The following is a 17,417-nucleotide window of genomic DNA, read 5'->3' on the forward strand; positions in this document are numbered from 1 at the left end:
AATTGCATTTGGGTGGATAAATTTGAAATTCATGGATTTCGATTATAGTTTTATTGTTAATAATGAAACAATATATTAAATATTAAATTCATATACTACTTATTTACATCTTAGTTACACAAAGCATATAAACATGCAAGTGATGAATTTGAAGTGTATATCGATCTTACTTTTCTAAAAACTACAAAAATATATTTAAAATTCATCAATCCAAATGCAACCTAATATTGTCAATCAAATTTGAAAAACAGAACAATTACATTTTATATATAATACACACATATATACACACTAATTTAATTATAATTATTCCTTAAACATTCGTCCATTTGAATGATGGGGTTTAAATATAATTTAATGATCAATGGAGAATAAATTTTGAATCATTAAGCCTGTAAGGGGTCGTTTGGAAGTATTCAAATGAGGTGCTTGATTCCTAAATTGGGAAAGAATGAAGACAGTTCTTTCTCTTTCAATTCTCTGTAATGCTTTTGAAACTGACCAAAATATTTCATTTCATTCTCTTCCGTTTTAGGAAATGTCATCATGCCATTTGACACCAAGAACTTGTCGGGAACATGCATACCATCCCATTTTGGGGATGTCATCAATCCACTGGCCCATAATGCATATTAAAATCACCTAGACTACCAAATAATTAGTTCTAATACTGAATGTTTTTCTTTTTTTAGAGAAAAAAGTTGAACTGTTATTTGAATTCTTTAATGTTGTGTTTCGAAAGATGAATTTAAAATAAATGTATTTCGAATATAGTTTTATTGTTTACAAATTAAACAATAAACCAAATATTAAATATACATCTTACTTTCACACGTAATATGTGTACTTGAAGTTTATGATCTTATTTCTCTAAACAATAAAAATATATTTGAATATATTTTTCAATCTAAACACAACCTAAATCAATTTTCACGAACACGATAGAGTTTTGAGTGCCTCCTGGGGACTCAGCCTCCAAAGTTCAGGCCAGGTGGTGAGAAAATTTTCATATAGGGCGTAATAATAATTGAGTGAGACCAGGCCAGGTACATAGATAGACATGGCATCGATGGACCTCAGGCACACTTGCAATTCTTGTGTTTTTAAATATATTAATGAGATAGGATATACGTACATGCACCCAAAAGAACTTAGCTTAGCAAATCTTCGTGTTTCTTTAGATTCGTGAAAGAAATTAAAAGCAATCATGCACCTAACAATATAATATGCTCAAGAGAAATCATGATATATCAGAAATTTTTTTTTAAGTGTACCCTAGTCGAAGTTCCAAATCCAGTTCCGCATGAGAGTACTGACTAATCAGGCCAATCTCCAGGTCCAATCTCACCAAATCTTTCTTCACATTTTCACACCCTTTTTCACAAACAAATGAACCAAACTTTTCGACACTGTTAAAGGCTTTCTGACTCTCCATCTTCATCAAATCCCCTGCGCTCGGCTTCATCAAGTTCTCAAACAAAACACCTTCCTGCCTCGATCTCTCAATACTAGCATGATTACTATCTAAACATGAAGAGAAACGGGAATGTGAAGAAGGGAAGAATGGAGGTAATGGAGAAGTGTAATGAGGAAACCTTGTCCAGTGAGATGACATCGAACTAGGGTTTGGATTCAAGCTAGGGTTAGGATCTAGATTTTGGATAATCTTCGGCGGAGAAAATTGCCTCAATCTTGCTCGGTCCCTTCTGTGAACGTTCATGTGTCCCCCTAGAGCTTGAGCAGAACTAAATTCCCTTCTGCAGAAATTGCATGAATAACATCTTGGAGGCCATGAAAATCCAGCTCCAACTGAGTTATCCTCAGCATTTTTATGGTTCTTGAACTCGTGGCAAAAATCCCATTTTCCCTTGAACTTGTAAACGTTCATTTCTTGGATTCTTTGTGTAGTACTATTGTTGATATTGTTTCTTTGTTGCTGCTTCGTATTTCTGCCCATACAGATTCTTGATAGCTCCATTATCTGTGTATGTAGAATTGTGAATGTGCGAAGAAGTGTCAAAAGGCTACACAGACAGAAGGAAGAATCACTCGGCAATAATTTGTAGGGATGATCGTGATATAAATAGAGAAAGGTAGCTTTTTTTAAATAAAAAAAAAGGCTAGCGATCTTTTAATTTTTTTTGGAATTCTTAACTACGTACTTCTAACTCTTCAGTAACTTATTTTTAGAGTGACCCTTGTGCCACATTGAAAGCACTATCATAATTATGTATGTAAATATAGGTTGGAATATTCTTGAAAATTAAATATCATTATTTTAGAGGACTTGTAAGATTGCTGATCAGATGGTGTGATGAGTAATTTACAGAGCGCGTCAAATTCTAAACCAGCAAACGAGAATGTGATTGGATGGAATTAGGCAGTGCATGTTCCCTATGTTTGGCCACTACTGATCACTAATTGTACAACCTCGTCCTCCCAAGTTATGCCATTTGGGGAAACACGTCTAGTGTATGGAGTAGGTCGACGGTCTCACGAATCTTTATCTGTGAGACGGGTCAATCCTACCGATATTCACAATAAAAAGTAATATTATTAGTATAAAAATTAATATTTTTTCATGGATGACTCAAATAAGAGATCCATTTCACAAAATACTACCCGTGAGATCGTCTCACACAAGTTTTTGCCCTAGTGTATGTCCTTATTCTTGGTTACATTTTTGCTTAGTTTTTATCCATAGCATGGACTTTTAGGCAACGAATCTCATGCTTAATTAGAATGTCAAACATATAGTTGTTTAACGTTTTAAATTGCAACACTTTTGAATAGCGAAGGAAAAAACTTCAAACGCCGTTGCTAAATTTTAACTGTGGATTGAAGATGCACAAGTCTTGAAAAAGTATATAAACTTCAGATGGGAAACTCCATCGTTAACCGAAGCGTGCTACGGTCTGAATTTGGGAGAATAAATGACAAATATTGAGTTCTGAGGATTTGTTCAAGTAATAATCATCCACATAATTTTTATATGTGTGATACAATTATCATCGTGTGTGTGTGTATGTATATCTACATAGACTTGACATCATTTATTGAATGTATTGAGTGGAATGGTCCCCACCTTAATTAGATGATAGAAATAATTAAAGGCATATTGCTTGTTATGTATGCTCTCAGCTGGCTCAGAGCTTTTTTGCCTGTCAATTTGTATGTTATCAGGATTGTCATTTCAAAAAGAAGCATTTATTTCTTTTGGGATATGTGTGTGTGTTAGATTTGAGGGTTTTAGGTGCATAGTTCAATTCTAGTGAAGATATATTTATATCATATGTTGAGGAGGATACTTGACGACTTTATTATGATGAATGCGAGCCAAAACTGCGAATTATATGAATCGCAATGATTACTAATAAGTAGATATTCACGTTGTTCCCTGACACCGAAAATTCATTCAAAAATCTTTGTCGTTTGGAGAATATTTGTAATACAAACACCTTGGTTAGATCACAAGAGAAAAGTATATCTCAGTGACCAAGATTTGCTTACCATTTTCTCACTCAAAAGAGAGTAAGCTTTTCTCAGAACCCACGAACATACAAAAGATTGTGCCCTATTTAGCTCAGATTTAGTGAATGACTGGTGGCCAATGGAGTGATTCCATCCTTGGCTACTTCTACTTTCACTTTTTTAAGGTAATACTGCCCATATTGCAGGTATTGTCTTCATGGTATAAATTCATATGTTTTTTTTTTTAAATATGAATTTAAACTTTTTCTAAAAAAGATTTCTGTATGCATAAAATCATTCACAATTTATCTGGCACATAATTAAGAAGCTAGCGACCACAAAGAATAATTATGTCAGAGAAAGATTTTATGTGGGTAGTTAATATTACATATAAGTTGATGTTTCGATGATCGAAAACAATTCTTAAAATTTATATATAATTTCATAAGTATATATTATGAGCTTAGTCGATCCCCTTTATTAAATATAATTTCCTTACACCTAATTATTCTGACTTTGATTTATAGCATGATATATTGTTATAATATGAAGTGGCATAGGAATGATACTCTGGTATAATAGCATGGGCTAAGCTGAAGAATAAGGCCCATCCTTTTATATCCAAATCATAGGGCTATCTCAATGAAGAAATAGACATTAACGATGATAAACCATCAAGTGAAGTCACTGCAACTAAAGGTAAACTATCCTTTCTTACATTCACCAAAATATGTCGTATCCCAAACTATCTAAGATTTACACCATATGTTTAACTACTTCCTTAGGAGCTGCAATTTCAGAATCTCCAATTCCATCTCGAATGCAAACCTCTTCTTCTTCTCATTCTCCACCTCCATTCTCAACTCCTCAATCTCCTGCATCATCTGCTCTTCCCTGCTGACCCCCATCATCTCTACACTCTCTTCCCCACGCATCAATGCCATCATCTGCACAACCTCTTGCATTTGACAATCCAAATTCTTCTTCAAAAGAAGCAAACTGTCCATAACAACTCCCTTGTCAACACCGCCATCATTTCGGCCCCCATCGAAATTCGATCTATTTTCTTGAAGCATTGTTTCTTCTTCAAAACTCACCTGTTTCACACCTCCTTGATCACCTTCTATACAGTTCTTGAAAACAGGCTCCAATTCAAACCCTTCTTCATTAAAGTTCCACCCACTGATCCTTCTCTGCTTCCCATTTTCCAGCGAAAAATCACCTGCATTTACATCGTCGTCGTCGTCGTCGTCGGCGTCACCACTTTTATTCAGTGAAAATTCCCTCTGCATCTTTCCCACTTTGTACCTTTTTTCAACACTTGCCAATCCCTGCAACACGTTCTTCGCCAAGAAATCATTCCCCTTACAATTCTTGAAAAAAGAATGCTTCAGTAACTTCTCCGCAGATGGCCTCTTTGAAGGATCCTGGTCAAGGCATAAACCAACCATGTCTTTGAAATATTTCGAAAATTTCTTTGCCTTTCCATCTTTACCCTGCTCATAATGATCAGAAAACCGAAACCTCTTCGTAATTTTCATGATCAACGATTTAAAAGGTGGTAGATGAGACAATGGAGGCCTCCCATGTGCCAACTCCATTGCGGTGATACCAAAAGACCATATATCAGCCTTAAAACTGTACCCTGTGTGTGAATGTATAACCTCAGGTGCCATCCAGTATGGCGTCCCGGCCACATCAGTTAGCATCATAGACGAAGAATTCCACTCGTAAACCGAGGCCGAAACCCCGAAATCCGCTAACTTGACCGATCCATTCGAATCGACCAGGATGTTTCCTGCCTTAATGTCTCTATGCAAATGGCCTTGCCCATGTAGATATGATAAGGCACTCAAAGTTTCTTTAAGAACCGTCGCGATGCAGGGCTCGGGCAATCCGTCAGGGAATGAAGAAGAAATAATCGACTGTAGAGAACCACAGGAAATGAACGGCATCACCACCCAAAGTTGGCTTTCTACAGTGAAGGAACAGTGAGCTCTGAGGATATTTGGGTGGCACAGAAGCGTCATAATCTTGGATTCGCGTCTGACGCTATCTAAATCTGCTCTCGATTTTTCCAAATCGATGGCTTTGATGGCGACAACTGAAGAGTTTAATGGAATGCATATTGCTTTGTACACAATTGCACTAACTCCTCTCCCGATTTCATCAAGAATTTCGTAGCACTTTGAGTCAAGAGGATACTGATTATTTCCGCCTGAATCATCTTCAGCTCCTTTCTCTTTGTGTTCCATCTTCGTGTTCTTGATGATCTTTTCTGGATTTTGGTGTTTTCCTTGATATTATTCGCACGTACTTGATTTCTTGAGTGAAAAGGGATCAATGAGACGTTGAATATGCGTCTATTTGACAGGTTTATATTAAGAGGAAGAAGGAAGAAATGGGTAGAAAAGGGTGAAGGATTACGCGGATTTCGTGTGAAATTCTTTTCTGTAGAAAATAAGCTTGGTTCATGTGACCTTCTCAACTGTTTGATTTGAAAATAACGTATAGAGAGCAGAGCAGCTTCTCAACTGTTTAATTAAGCACCAGGAAGAAATATAGAGAAGTTCAGTCTATATTTCTTATTTCATAAATAAATTAATTCTATTTCAGTTACCAATTTTTACGTATAATACTATCAATAAGGCACGAGTGACTTCAAATCACTACCAACTTTAGTTTATTAAAATATTATATTATTTTCCTAAAATAATGATAAATAGTGACTAGTGCTATTATAAATTAAATATTATATGATTTTTAAAAAGTTTTCCATACTTTTTTTTACACAAATAATTGTTATGGCTAAAAAAAATTAATTATATTTTTATTCTATGTAAAACTATACGATCATTAGTATTTTTAATTCAATTCCAGCATCTAAAGTTGTGAATTATTAATTAAAAATCAGATAAAATACAAAGATAAGGAAAAAATATTTATATAACGCAAAATTACACCCCTTGAATAAATATATTCACAAATATCAGTGTTCTAAAAGACGTTGCTTAGGCGGTAGACAGTCATCTAACCCTACAATTTTTTAATATTTATGCAAAAAAAAAAAATCGTCAAGTCGTTTACGGGACAAAAAATCGACTTTACAGTTTACTGAGAATTCTTGAAATTTTCACCACCATATAAAAGAGAAATTTACTTAGGAGCGGAAGAAGCGGGAGACTGATCCACAAACTCCCATTCAGGCCTCACACCATCAGGAAGAGAAACCCCGTGTTCTAAAATATTCTGTATCCATTTGACCTTATTTACAAGTTCTTCCAAGTCCATTATTGCAGCCTCTAATGCATCGGTCGCCACGGAGTTGAGGGCAACCGCGCCACCAGCTTCATGGTTCTTTTGGGGAACTGGGGGTTTTTCTGATGTTCTTCTGTCTTCAGAACCTTGTGTTTGGATGACACCTCCACCAGCTCCATGGTTCTTATGGGGAACTTGGGGTTGTTCTAGCGTTCTTCTGACTTCAGAACCTCGTGATGTTCTTCTGTCCTCTGATTCATCTTTTTTATTGCCAGGCACGGTTTCTTGACGTACTTCGTGGGCTTTAGAAAATGGAAGCATTAAAATCCAGATTAAAGTACGAAAGCAGATATCATAATACGATTCCACAAATCTAGTAACGTGAGATCAAATGGCTCGTGCGAAAACTTGAGTCCAATAGTCTGGGACTCACACTGTTTAAGACCCCAACATAATCAGATTCTTGTTAAATTTCACATCCAAATTCTGTATCTAGGAAATCAGCAGAACAATGGAAGGACCTCAACTTTCTTGGTTCAAGTGTTGTGGTCAAAGTCAAAGACACCCGTGTCAAATTCGTTTTGGTTAATATTTTTAAAACCAAATACACCTAACAAACTAAATCTTTCTAACATGGTTACGTTTTACTGGCAAAAATGATTCTGGATGGGTGATCTTACCTTGATTTCGAGGTTCGATAATCCGAGCACAAACACGACCGTTTTTCCCACCCTGCAATGCTCAGAAAACAAATACACACTTCAAGAAGCTACAAAGGGGTAAAATGAGCATGACGACATAATATAACACGATTGCACATGACCTCCCAAAGACTTGAGTTATCAGAAGCAGCGATTGGATCAATCAAATAGCAAAAATGGAATATTTAAAAAAAAACCAAGAAATGATACTTTCTCACAGCATTATTTCATGTCATTCTCCCAAAATTGAACAGCGTGACAGAACTATAATTTACAATACAAGATAAAGGATAAGAGACCAATTTAAAATTTGAAACTGGGAATAGAGCTTTTTGCAAAAGATTAAAAGCCGAAAATGAAACATACAGAAGCGAAAAAAAAAAGCTGAAATGAATCCATAAACAAGAAAATAAAGAGCTGTAAATGCTTCTATTCACATTAACTCGAGTTTCTATAAGAATTATACGTGGAAACCACGTAAGGAAACAAACAATATAAGATTCATTGACACAGATATAGGAAACGATAAAAGTTCACTACATTTAAGCCGCTGCGAATCTGAATTGATCAAGCAATTCACAACTTAAATTCTAATGTCAGACTCAACTTACGCTTCAACAAAAATCAGGCAGTCCAAAAGTAACAAACCTGAGGTGGCACAGTCCAACCACGATCTGGAGACCAATCTAGAGATGGGCGTACATCCTTTAAAAGAACTTTATAGGTTTCACCTTCACTAAGTGGTGGTTGTTTCAGCTTAAGCTAAAGTTACAGTAACCAGAATAGAAACATTAGTTAGTGCTTAGTGCATTAACAATAAAAGAAAACCATAAAATCTATTAAAACTTAATGAAAAAATATTTTAGCCCTTAACCTCAAATAAATGCTTTTATACTTCACCCCCAAGAAATTCTTGGATCAGTTGGTGATGGAAATAAAAACTTCATCATAAGCCAAGCCCAGAAAAAAAAAACATCAGCAATTATTACCATGGCCTTGCAATTGCCAAATAACCTCATAATTCTCCCGGACCAATAACAATTAGTAGTCCACCAGTCCACTAAATCCCCGACCTTCCATGCATCATCAACAGTCACTGTCACCTCTGAAATCTCACTGACAAGAGGCATTTGGCTTTTACGGTAGATGGGTGGGTAGGGTGCCCGGAACATCAATTCGATTTTTCTTTCCCTTGTTCTCTCCGCATGATAAGGAGTCATCTGATATAGTTCAGTCCATTCCAGTTCTGCGATTGGAAATTGAAAAGTAGTCATGTCTGCTTATCACCTGAGCGGAGCACACACAATGATTTATTGAACATACTCATATTAAATATTTTTCATCCAACATATCTCGATTCATCTCTGCGCAGACACATAAGCCTGGCTGGTCACACTTCAGGACTCGATGGGTATTATAGATCTAAAGGTAGTGAAATTTCCAAAATGACAGAGTGAAATTTCCAAAATGACAGCTCCAATGACAAAAATAGAAATCAATAAATTCCTCCCCACATAATCATGAAACACTACAATAATAGTACATTTATCACTATCAAAATTACTCCTCCGGCGGATACAAAAAGTTTGGCGGATACACTTATGACGCATTACATAAAATCTGCTCCAAGGAGAAAATATATGTCAATAAAAGTGTACACAGCAGATACTAACTTTCATCAGGGAAGTCATAATATTCTGAGACATGCCCAATATTCCCTTCTCTCGAGGAGATCTCTATAATCTGATAAAGAAAATTGAAACCATGTGAATAGCAGAAAAGAGTGGTGTGGCTTTGCAAATTATAACTTACATCTGGTCAACATTGTTCAATAGAAGACAATTGAATGGAAAAGAATTTCAGACCAAACAAAACCAGAAGAGGAAAAGTACTGCAAGCAACACCCAAAACAGTTGCAACATTTTCTTAATTCATGCTACAAGATTTTAGCTCAGACTTTTTAAATCGAAGGTTGAGAGCATAATATAAATAACAAGCATCATCAATCAACAAATATGAGGACTATTCAAAATTTCACGGACACAACCACTCAAAATCTTAAATAAACTTAATTTTAGGATTTCTAATGCTGGAGTTGGACAAGTTTCTACTTATGACGGAATCCAACCATTATAAAAGTAATAAAATCCTAAGGAAAACAAACATCCTAGAGTGAAATGATGCATAAGATTGAGCAGAAAAGTCCTACCTACATTTGAATTGCAGAAAAAATAACATCTCAGATATCTTAAGAATAAAAAAGCCTTATAAAGGAGCTATTAATCTGTGGCCCTCATAATGTATGAGGTCAAATCACGAACGTGTAACTCATCTCAGTTGTATTTTCTGTTACATTAAGGGGATAAAGCATAAGCAGATACAATCAATTAAAAAAATTACAGTTTCTGGCAACAAAAACCTCTTCTTTACTCTCTGTTAAAGGAAAGAACACAGAGTTCCCGTAGACGATAAAGCAAACTAACAAAGAGAGAAAATTACAATAAAAAAAGAACCAGATGTTAGCAACAAAGAAACGATATGCAAAGAGAAAGTAACATTATTTCCAATGTCCAAAGGAGTGGATGGTCTTTTATGCTTGAAGGAATGAACCAGAAGCATAACTCATAATAAGACCAAAAATTGGTTAGTTTTAAGATGGTATTTGAAACTAAGAGGTGCTATATATTATATGCGATCATCAAAATGGATGGATGGATTCCGTTTCTTTCGAAGCATCCAACGTGACTATCAAAATACGTGTACCCGGAAAAGCTAATTATCAGAGTCTAAACTTGAAAGTACTAACCAAAACTACTGAAGGACAGAAGACATGACAGGAGACTCAATACGGATCAGAACAAACCTTACCTTGCATCGAAACCATGCACCGCGAAAACCATCCTCGAAAGTCCTTGCTTCAGCCAGGTCTCCTATTTTAAAAGGTAGATTGATTTTTTCGTCCATGAAAAATTTTGGCAAAGAAGTTTTCTGTGCATCCATCCATAAATACCACAACGAATCAAATTTAATATTTATTACGATTAATAATGTATCATATCTTTGATATGATTTGACATTGATTTACTTATTCCTACTACATTAATCCAAAGATACTTTAACTTTATTAGAAGATATGATTCTATTCTAAATTCAGAGAGAGAAATGAATACAAATAATCGATCAGATTCGATATTATTTAAATAATCACATAAATATTGTGTTATGTCGCATTCTCTTTTCACTTTATTTCTACTATAAAATTCAACATACTATTAGAACGGAAAATCCAATCTAAACTTCCATGCATTCTATTTCTGAAATATGTAATAAAAATTACCATTTAATTAATGTTTATGTCCAACGACAAGGCAAGGCATGGGGTGAATGACAACCATATCTCTTAGTTACCATTTAATTAATTATTTCTTTTGCACACGATTTGGAAAGCATTAAATCCATCCTCCAATGCATAAAAAAAAATATCTTATACAAAATCACTTCAAATCCTACTCCATTACTTTCTCTTGCTGTTAATAAACGTCAAATTTGCTTGACATGTCTCGAACAAGTGAGAATAAATTAGAGCATTTTATGGGAATTAATAACGAAGTACAAAGTTTAAATGACTGTCATGCCTCACTTTGATGAAATTGCTAACCACAAGACTAGTACGAAGTTGAAAAGAATGTCCCCGTCAAAAGAAAGAGACATATATCAATGTTTTTGTAATCTACCATTTTAAATTTAAAAAATTGGCTTTCCGATATGTGTCAAATCATGATAAGGATACTTCATTGAACTTTTTCTGATAATCGAATAAAGAAATATTATATTAGAATTTTCCTTTTTTTTTTTTTTTTTAACTTGAATCCAAGTAAGATTGCAAACAAAAAGGAAGAAAATCATTTCTGACAACTGTTGTTTCCTACAAATTTTGGATCCAAACATGTTATGAAAAACAAAGATGAAACTATTTAAACATATCTTTTCCTCGATAAAAAAAAAAAAAAAAAAAAAAAAAACCTACACGATTTTTTTTTTAAGTATTTTACTGCGAAATACGAAAGAAAAAAAACTAATGTTGTGTCGATGCATAGTTGAATAAATAACGTCTGAAATTTCAAAAAACCAACCTAAAACAGCCAAAGAAGGATTCACAACAGTCGCTCTGATCACACCAGAAATTTCCACACAAAATACACAAGAAACAGATTGATTGCCTCCGCTCTGATATCTGGATTCGATTGAAGAAATAAATAAGCTTTGCATTTAAATGGCAGAGAAGGCGAGGGGACCCGAGGATTACGGGTGATTTTGAAGACCCGACCACGTTAGATTTGAAGCGTCGGAGTATATATATTTTAAGAAAAAGTAAAAAAAAGAAAAAGAAAAGGAAATGATATTGTTTTTTGACAGTAAAACTTGTATTATTAAAATAAATAATCAAAGTTCATGATTACAAGATTTATCAACAAACAATAAAAGTTCTCAAACAAAATGAAAGGGGAAGAGATAGCCAGAGAATGAGCGACCATATTCGTCGATGACAAAACATAGCTCAGAACCAAGCTTAAATCTCTTAAGGGACAATGAAGGTCCAGAAATTCTCTTATATATTTCGTCGTGTAGGTGCCAACATATCTTAAATCCTCATCTGAACGCTTGATTGATCTCACTGTCAAAGAAAGTCTAAGGTGACAGGAGTGAAGATGAGCTATGAGGTGCGATAAGTGTAGAAGTGAGCAAGGAAGTGTGACAGGTAAGGAGACGAGCTATGAAGTGTGAGGAGTGAGGAATGGTGTACGTGTTAAGGAGTGTTGGATGCGCTAAAGAGCTAAGAATATTCTAAGGAATTGATGATGAGCTGACGAGTTGGGGAGTTGAGGATATGATAAGGAGCTAGGGATGAGTCGAGTAGCAGTACGTGTTAATTAAGGAGGTCAATTAAGGAGTTGTAAATGTGTTGATGAGTTAGAAGTGTGAAGTACTACCAATTAAATTAACAAAAGAGGAGGCTCGCCCTTAGCAGGTGAACTTCTAAGTGTTGTCTCGCCCTATGGGCGAGCTCTTCTCTATTTGTCTAGCCTAATTAGGATGGCGAGCCCTCGTCCAGGAGACGCATGACATACGAGTTCTAATGAGCATTGACGTGGAAAGATGTGCAACCCAAGAACCAAGTGAACACTCTAAGAATTTAGTTTTTTGTATCGATTAATGTTTATTCTGATAACTGTTAGAACAATTACAACAATTAAAGTGTGTCTCATGGTTGAGGTTAGCAATCTGATTTATAAAAATTACAAAAATTTTGATTTATAACTGTTAGAAAAATTACGAAAATTAAAATTCTTTACGAAAACTTATAAAATTTTGACCAAAAACCAAGAAAAAAATTCCCAAATAATATTCAAATTTGTTCCCTTCGCAGCCAATTCCACCAGTCTACGACATACTTTTACACGCACATTCACAAAGTGGTAAGTGGTAACCAAATTCCAAATCTAAACCTACTTAGGAAAATAAAAATAATTTCATCTCATGTATTGTTTATTTCTATTCAAAGTTCTTCAATTGACTCTAAGATTGAGCCCTCCATTTCTGATTGGGGTCGACAAGCAACTCAACTTCAAATTTGTGGAAACCTTATAATTTTGACACGCGCGATTGAGAAAGTAGAGTCTACCTACCGTTTTATATCTCCTTTAAGAATTCTTGAATAATTTCGAGTCAATAAAAAACATCTAAGAATTATTTTCGTAATTACAGTCAAATCCAACAAACGTAGGACAGAAAAATATTTGAATTTTTTATTTAATACAAATTATGCATCGCATTTCAAATTTTTCTTCTTAAAAATTACCTCTATTCGTCATTCTATAGTTAAAATAAGACTTTTTGCCCACCCCTTCCATATAAATACGGCTACCCAATGTGGAATTCCACATATTTGCATACAAAATGAGACGCTATTGCATTTTAATATTGCTTACGGTACTCAACTTCTTAATTTTATGTGTCGAACCAAGCAGACTATTGCAAGATAACCATTGGGAAGTTTTAAAGTTCAAGGGCATAAATATTAATTCACTTGAAAGAGGTCCAGTCCCTCCCTCTGGCGCATCAGGTTGCACCAACATCCCCGGTGGTTCTGGTGGTGGAGGCTGCCCATCAATCAGATCGAACAAGTTTGCCGATAGTGCAATCGTTCTGGCGGCCGGCATTAGTGGTGGCAGTGACGGCGGCACATATGCATTTCATGGTTTCATTAACTTGATGACGACTTGAGATAAATGAAAGCTGCATAATATCAAATTTTGGACATGGGAATGAAGTCCTTACACCCTGATTGTTTTTTTCGTTCTGAATTTTTTTATTAGATTGCNGCCTGGAATTGAACTATGATGTATATACCCTGCAAATTCGGAAAGAGATAGATTTTTGAACTGCAATACTTTATAATTATTTAAAGAAATTAACATATTCAATACATTTTACTCCACAAATATAACAATAAGCTTTTACTCGATCTTATAGCTCACTTTTTTGTTTAAAGATATAATTAATAGACACGACGATTTACCTAACTAAACATCTAATACAACAAGTGAGACTCGAACCCAAGATCCTACGCGGTACGTCCTCCGTCCATAAAAAAGTATTCTTAAAATTATTTGACATGTGGATTTTAAAATATAAATTCTGCGGTACATCTGATTTAACTAGCTGCTTTTTCTATAATTTTCTTGGAAAAGAAACTAGACTATTTAACGCATACCTATTTTACTAATAACAATTTTAGAAATACGTGCCGAAATTGCGGTGTTTGGGACATGGGAAGCAATAAGGAACAATATATATTATTATTATTAATATCATATGTATTTTACACAAAGCTTGTTTTATTAAATAATTATATTACAGATTTTAACTGGTGTATTAAAATTTTGAGAAATACTTTTTTTTCTATTATGTTTATCCAGTTGCGATTTTAGTCCGCTCTAGGCTTGCGTGTAAGTTTAGTTTTTGACAATTTTTGTCCCATTTAGACCGGAAAAATCTATGTTCGATGATTTTTCATCAGAACTAATTGCCTATATATCTTAAAAAATAGAGATAGTTTAAAATGGTGAGAAAATCTTCTTTCACCTATTTATTTTATAAAAAATTAATATCTTCCAAGTCATCATATACTCTAATATAATACTAATAATAAAAATCAATTAACAGAACGATGAAATTCAAACATGGATTAAAAAGAAAATTTTTGTGTGATGTAGGATAATTTTATCTCCATTTTGAAAGATCCTCAATTTTTATATCACTCAGGCAAGCTTCTACAGATTAAACTAAAACGAACATAAGTTTTTCCGGTAAAATCAGATCAAAATTGTCCAAAAAAATTAAACATATCTGACCAAGACTGCAATTTGAGTATACAACGGACTAAAACAACAGTCCCTAAAATATTTAGTTTAATCTAATTTCAGAGTTTTGATAAATAATATATAAGAAAGACGCAGTAAACAAACATGCATGCGTTACATAAAAGAAAAAACTAATTTAGTAAATAAATTACCGATCCAAACATCTCCTTTACGAAATCAATTGTCGAAATTAGTTAGGAAGCATATAAATAATATTGAATAAAAAAAATGTAAAACTAAGATTAACGTTTGACTTTGACACCCTTCATCGAAATCAATTACTAGACGCAAAATAAGAACGAGGAACCCATTCTTGACCGCCAACTAATTCAACTTAATTTGCTTGACACGAAATGTTGTGTTGTTTTTATCATACTAATATTTCACCCGTGCGATGTAACGGAAGGTTATTTTATATAATTAATGATTAAAATTAGTAAGTATTAGTATTTGAATAATGATTTAAAATTATTGATTTAATATAATGAATATATTTAAATTTTAAATATTATTATCAAAATTTATTATATCAAAATATTAATGTCATTTGAAATAACGCTCAAATGATAATAATAATATTTAATTTTATCGTTAAATTGATTTATTATCTTGGTTAAGTGGAACTGCTATATATAAATAAAAAGAATATAAAAATATTTAAAAATTTTATATTATTTTGTTTATCAAAATTTTAAAGAATAAATAAACATTATTTAAAATTCAAATTTTTTGTCATTTATTATATAAATTAATTTTATTAAAAAGTAATTATTTTTTGGACATGTTAAAAATATTTATATTAAATTTCTAGTAAAATACATAATTTAAAGTTCTATACATAACAATAATAACAACAATTTATTGACATTATTTTAAAAAAATTGAAAAACATAATATTATATAAAAGCTTTTATATTTTATTTAGTATGATAGAGAGTAGTAAACATAAATTATATAAAAGTAACACACAACTTAAAATCATAATCGAAATTAAATAGAATGATATAATCAATGCAGATATTTAAATATAGTTTATAATTTCAAAAAATATCAAATTTAAATTTGAATTTTAAAAAATAATTTGCAAACGATGCACATTTAATTACGTATTTATTTCCTATTTGTTTCAAATATTAATGTGGTATGTGAATACATTAATAATGATATTTTTTTATAATACATTATTTTTGACGAAAAACTTTCAAGATATGAAAAAAATCTTTGTTTATTTATATGTGTGTGCGTGTGAACCATACAAAATAAATAAAATATAAATAATACTTTTAAATCAAAAAATAAAATGTATGGAAAAAACAATAATAAAATTTTGATAATGAAAAATACATTTTAAACTTGAATTTATGTAGTTTCTATATTCTGGTAGATCGTATCAGCGAACTAATCAGAGTCTAAGGACTAAATATATTTTTAAATGATTTAAAAATAGCTTATGTTTTCAATTTGAATAAAGAACATAGAAAACACATAATTCATATATTACATTTAAACTGATATAAAAATGAATTAAATTCAAATTTAATCTAATAAAGAAATTGATATAATCAATTCAAACAATAATTGAAGTTTATATTTTCAAATTTCTTCAATTCACAATTGAATTTTTTTTAAAAGAAAATATATCATTCTTTATTACAAAAATATCAATAAAAATCGCATAAAATTAATTGTTTTCAATCATTTATTATAGTTCACCTATTTTAAGATTAATGATATATTTCTTTTTCTAGAAGTATCATTTTTAAAATTAATTGTTTTCAATCAAATTATATTCAGCACAAGTGCACAACCTCGTTGGTATGAACCGTGTGATGGAACCAAGATATTAAATCATGTGATGGAATCGATGTCAAATCTTTGAATGTTATTTATTTTTTCAAGATATTTAGATTTAAATTTGAAATTAAAAGTGAAATTTATATTTTCAAGAAATTCAATTTTAAAAATGAAATTTGAAAAATAATTTGATATGTTTTATGACAATTTTATTAATTTTCATACTTTAATTAATTACATATTAATTATCAATTATCAAATATTTCAAATTGTGTTATCCAATAGGTATGAGAACTTCAAAAAAAAACTTTGAAAAGACAACTNTATAAATAGAGTTGTTGATGTATATGTTCTCGCCAAAAACTTCATTTTTTAAAAATAAAATAAATGTAAATTAATGTTATATTTAATAAGGTTCCAATTTCCAATATCATCAATTAATTATTTTTAAAAAATAATAATATTCATCATTATTTCTCAAATATTTATTTAAATGTATTGAATTTGAAATAGTATTAAACAAAAATATATTAATATTTTTATGTATGTTATTAAAGTAACATTAAAAGATAAGAATACAAATATTTATTATTCATTAAAGAAAAATTTATTCAAGAAACTTATATATATAATGCCACACACAATAATTACGAACTATACAAATATTTACAATTTTTTTCATTAAATTAATTAAATAAATAAATATTATAATTAAAAATAATTATTTGAAAAGAAATAAACTATCTTAAAATTTGCTACACTATATTTT

The 17,417-nt window shown here is 32.1% G+C and overlaps 3 protein-coding genes across 4 annotated transcripts; all 3 read right to left on the reverse strand.

Moving 5' to 3' along the window:
- Nucleotides 1–1,145: 1,145 nt before the first annotated feature.
- On the reverse strand, nt 1,146–2,033 carry LOC140978672 (transcriptional regulator SUPERMAN-like). The gene has a single exon (XM_073443868.1). The coding sequence runs from the start codon at nt 1,976–1,978 to the stop codon at nt 1,265–1,267; it is 714 nt and encodes a 237-aa protein (XP_073299969.1). The 5' UTR covers nt 1,979–2,033; the 3' UTR covers nt 1,146–1,264.
- A 1,995-nt stretch (nt 2,034–4,028) lies between these two features.
- LOC140979222 (serine/threonine-protein kinase BLUS1) lies at nt 4,029–5,834 on the reverse strand. Its single transcript, XM_073444546.1, has one exon. It carries the CDS (start codon nt 5,724–5,726, stop codon nt 4,245–4,247), a length of 1,482 nt encoding a protein of 493 aa, XP_073300647.1. The 5' UTR covers nt 5,727–5,834; the 3' UTR covers nt 4,029–4,244.
- Nucleotides 5,835–6,479: 645 nt separating this feature from the next.
- Nucleotides 6,480–11,773, reverse strand: LOC140978570 (uncharacterized). 2 transcript variants are annotated; one of them, XM_073443729.1, is made up of 7 exons: nt 11,567–11,773; nt 10,299–10,420; nt 9,104–9,173; nt 8,420–8,676; nt 8,079–8,192; nt 7,410–7,461; nt 6,483–7,031 (listed from the first exon to the last, which is right to left on the reverse strand). In XM_073443729.1, exons 2-7 carry the CDS (start codon nt 10,392–10,394, stop codon nt 6,628–6,630), a joined length of 993 nt encoding a protein of 330 aa, XP_073299830.1. In that variant the 5' UTR covers nt 10,395–10,420; nt 11,567–11,773; the 3' UTR covers nt 6,483–6,627. The 2 variants fall into 2 exon arrangements, with proteins under 2 accessions (XP_073299831.1, XP_073299830.1); XM_073443730.1 differs by lacking the exons at nt 10,299–10,420; nt 11,567–11,773 and having other exon boundaries at nt 6,480–7,031; nt 8,420–8,852.
- Between the last annotated feature and the right edge of the window lie 5,644 nt (nt 11,774–17,417).

The sequence above is a fragment of the Primulina huaijiensis genome, chromosome 6, assembly GCF_012295235.1.
Source record: "Primulina huaijiensis isolate GDHJ02 chromosome 6, ASM1229523v2, whole genome shotgun sequence".
Classification (NCBI taxonomy): domain Eukaryota; kingdom Viridiplantae; phylum Streptophyta; class Magnoliopsida; order Lamiales; family Gesneriaceae; genus Primulina; species Primulina huaijiensis.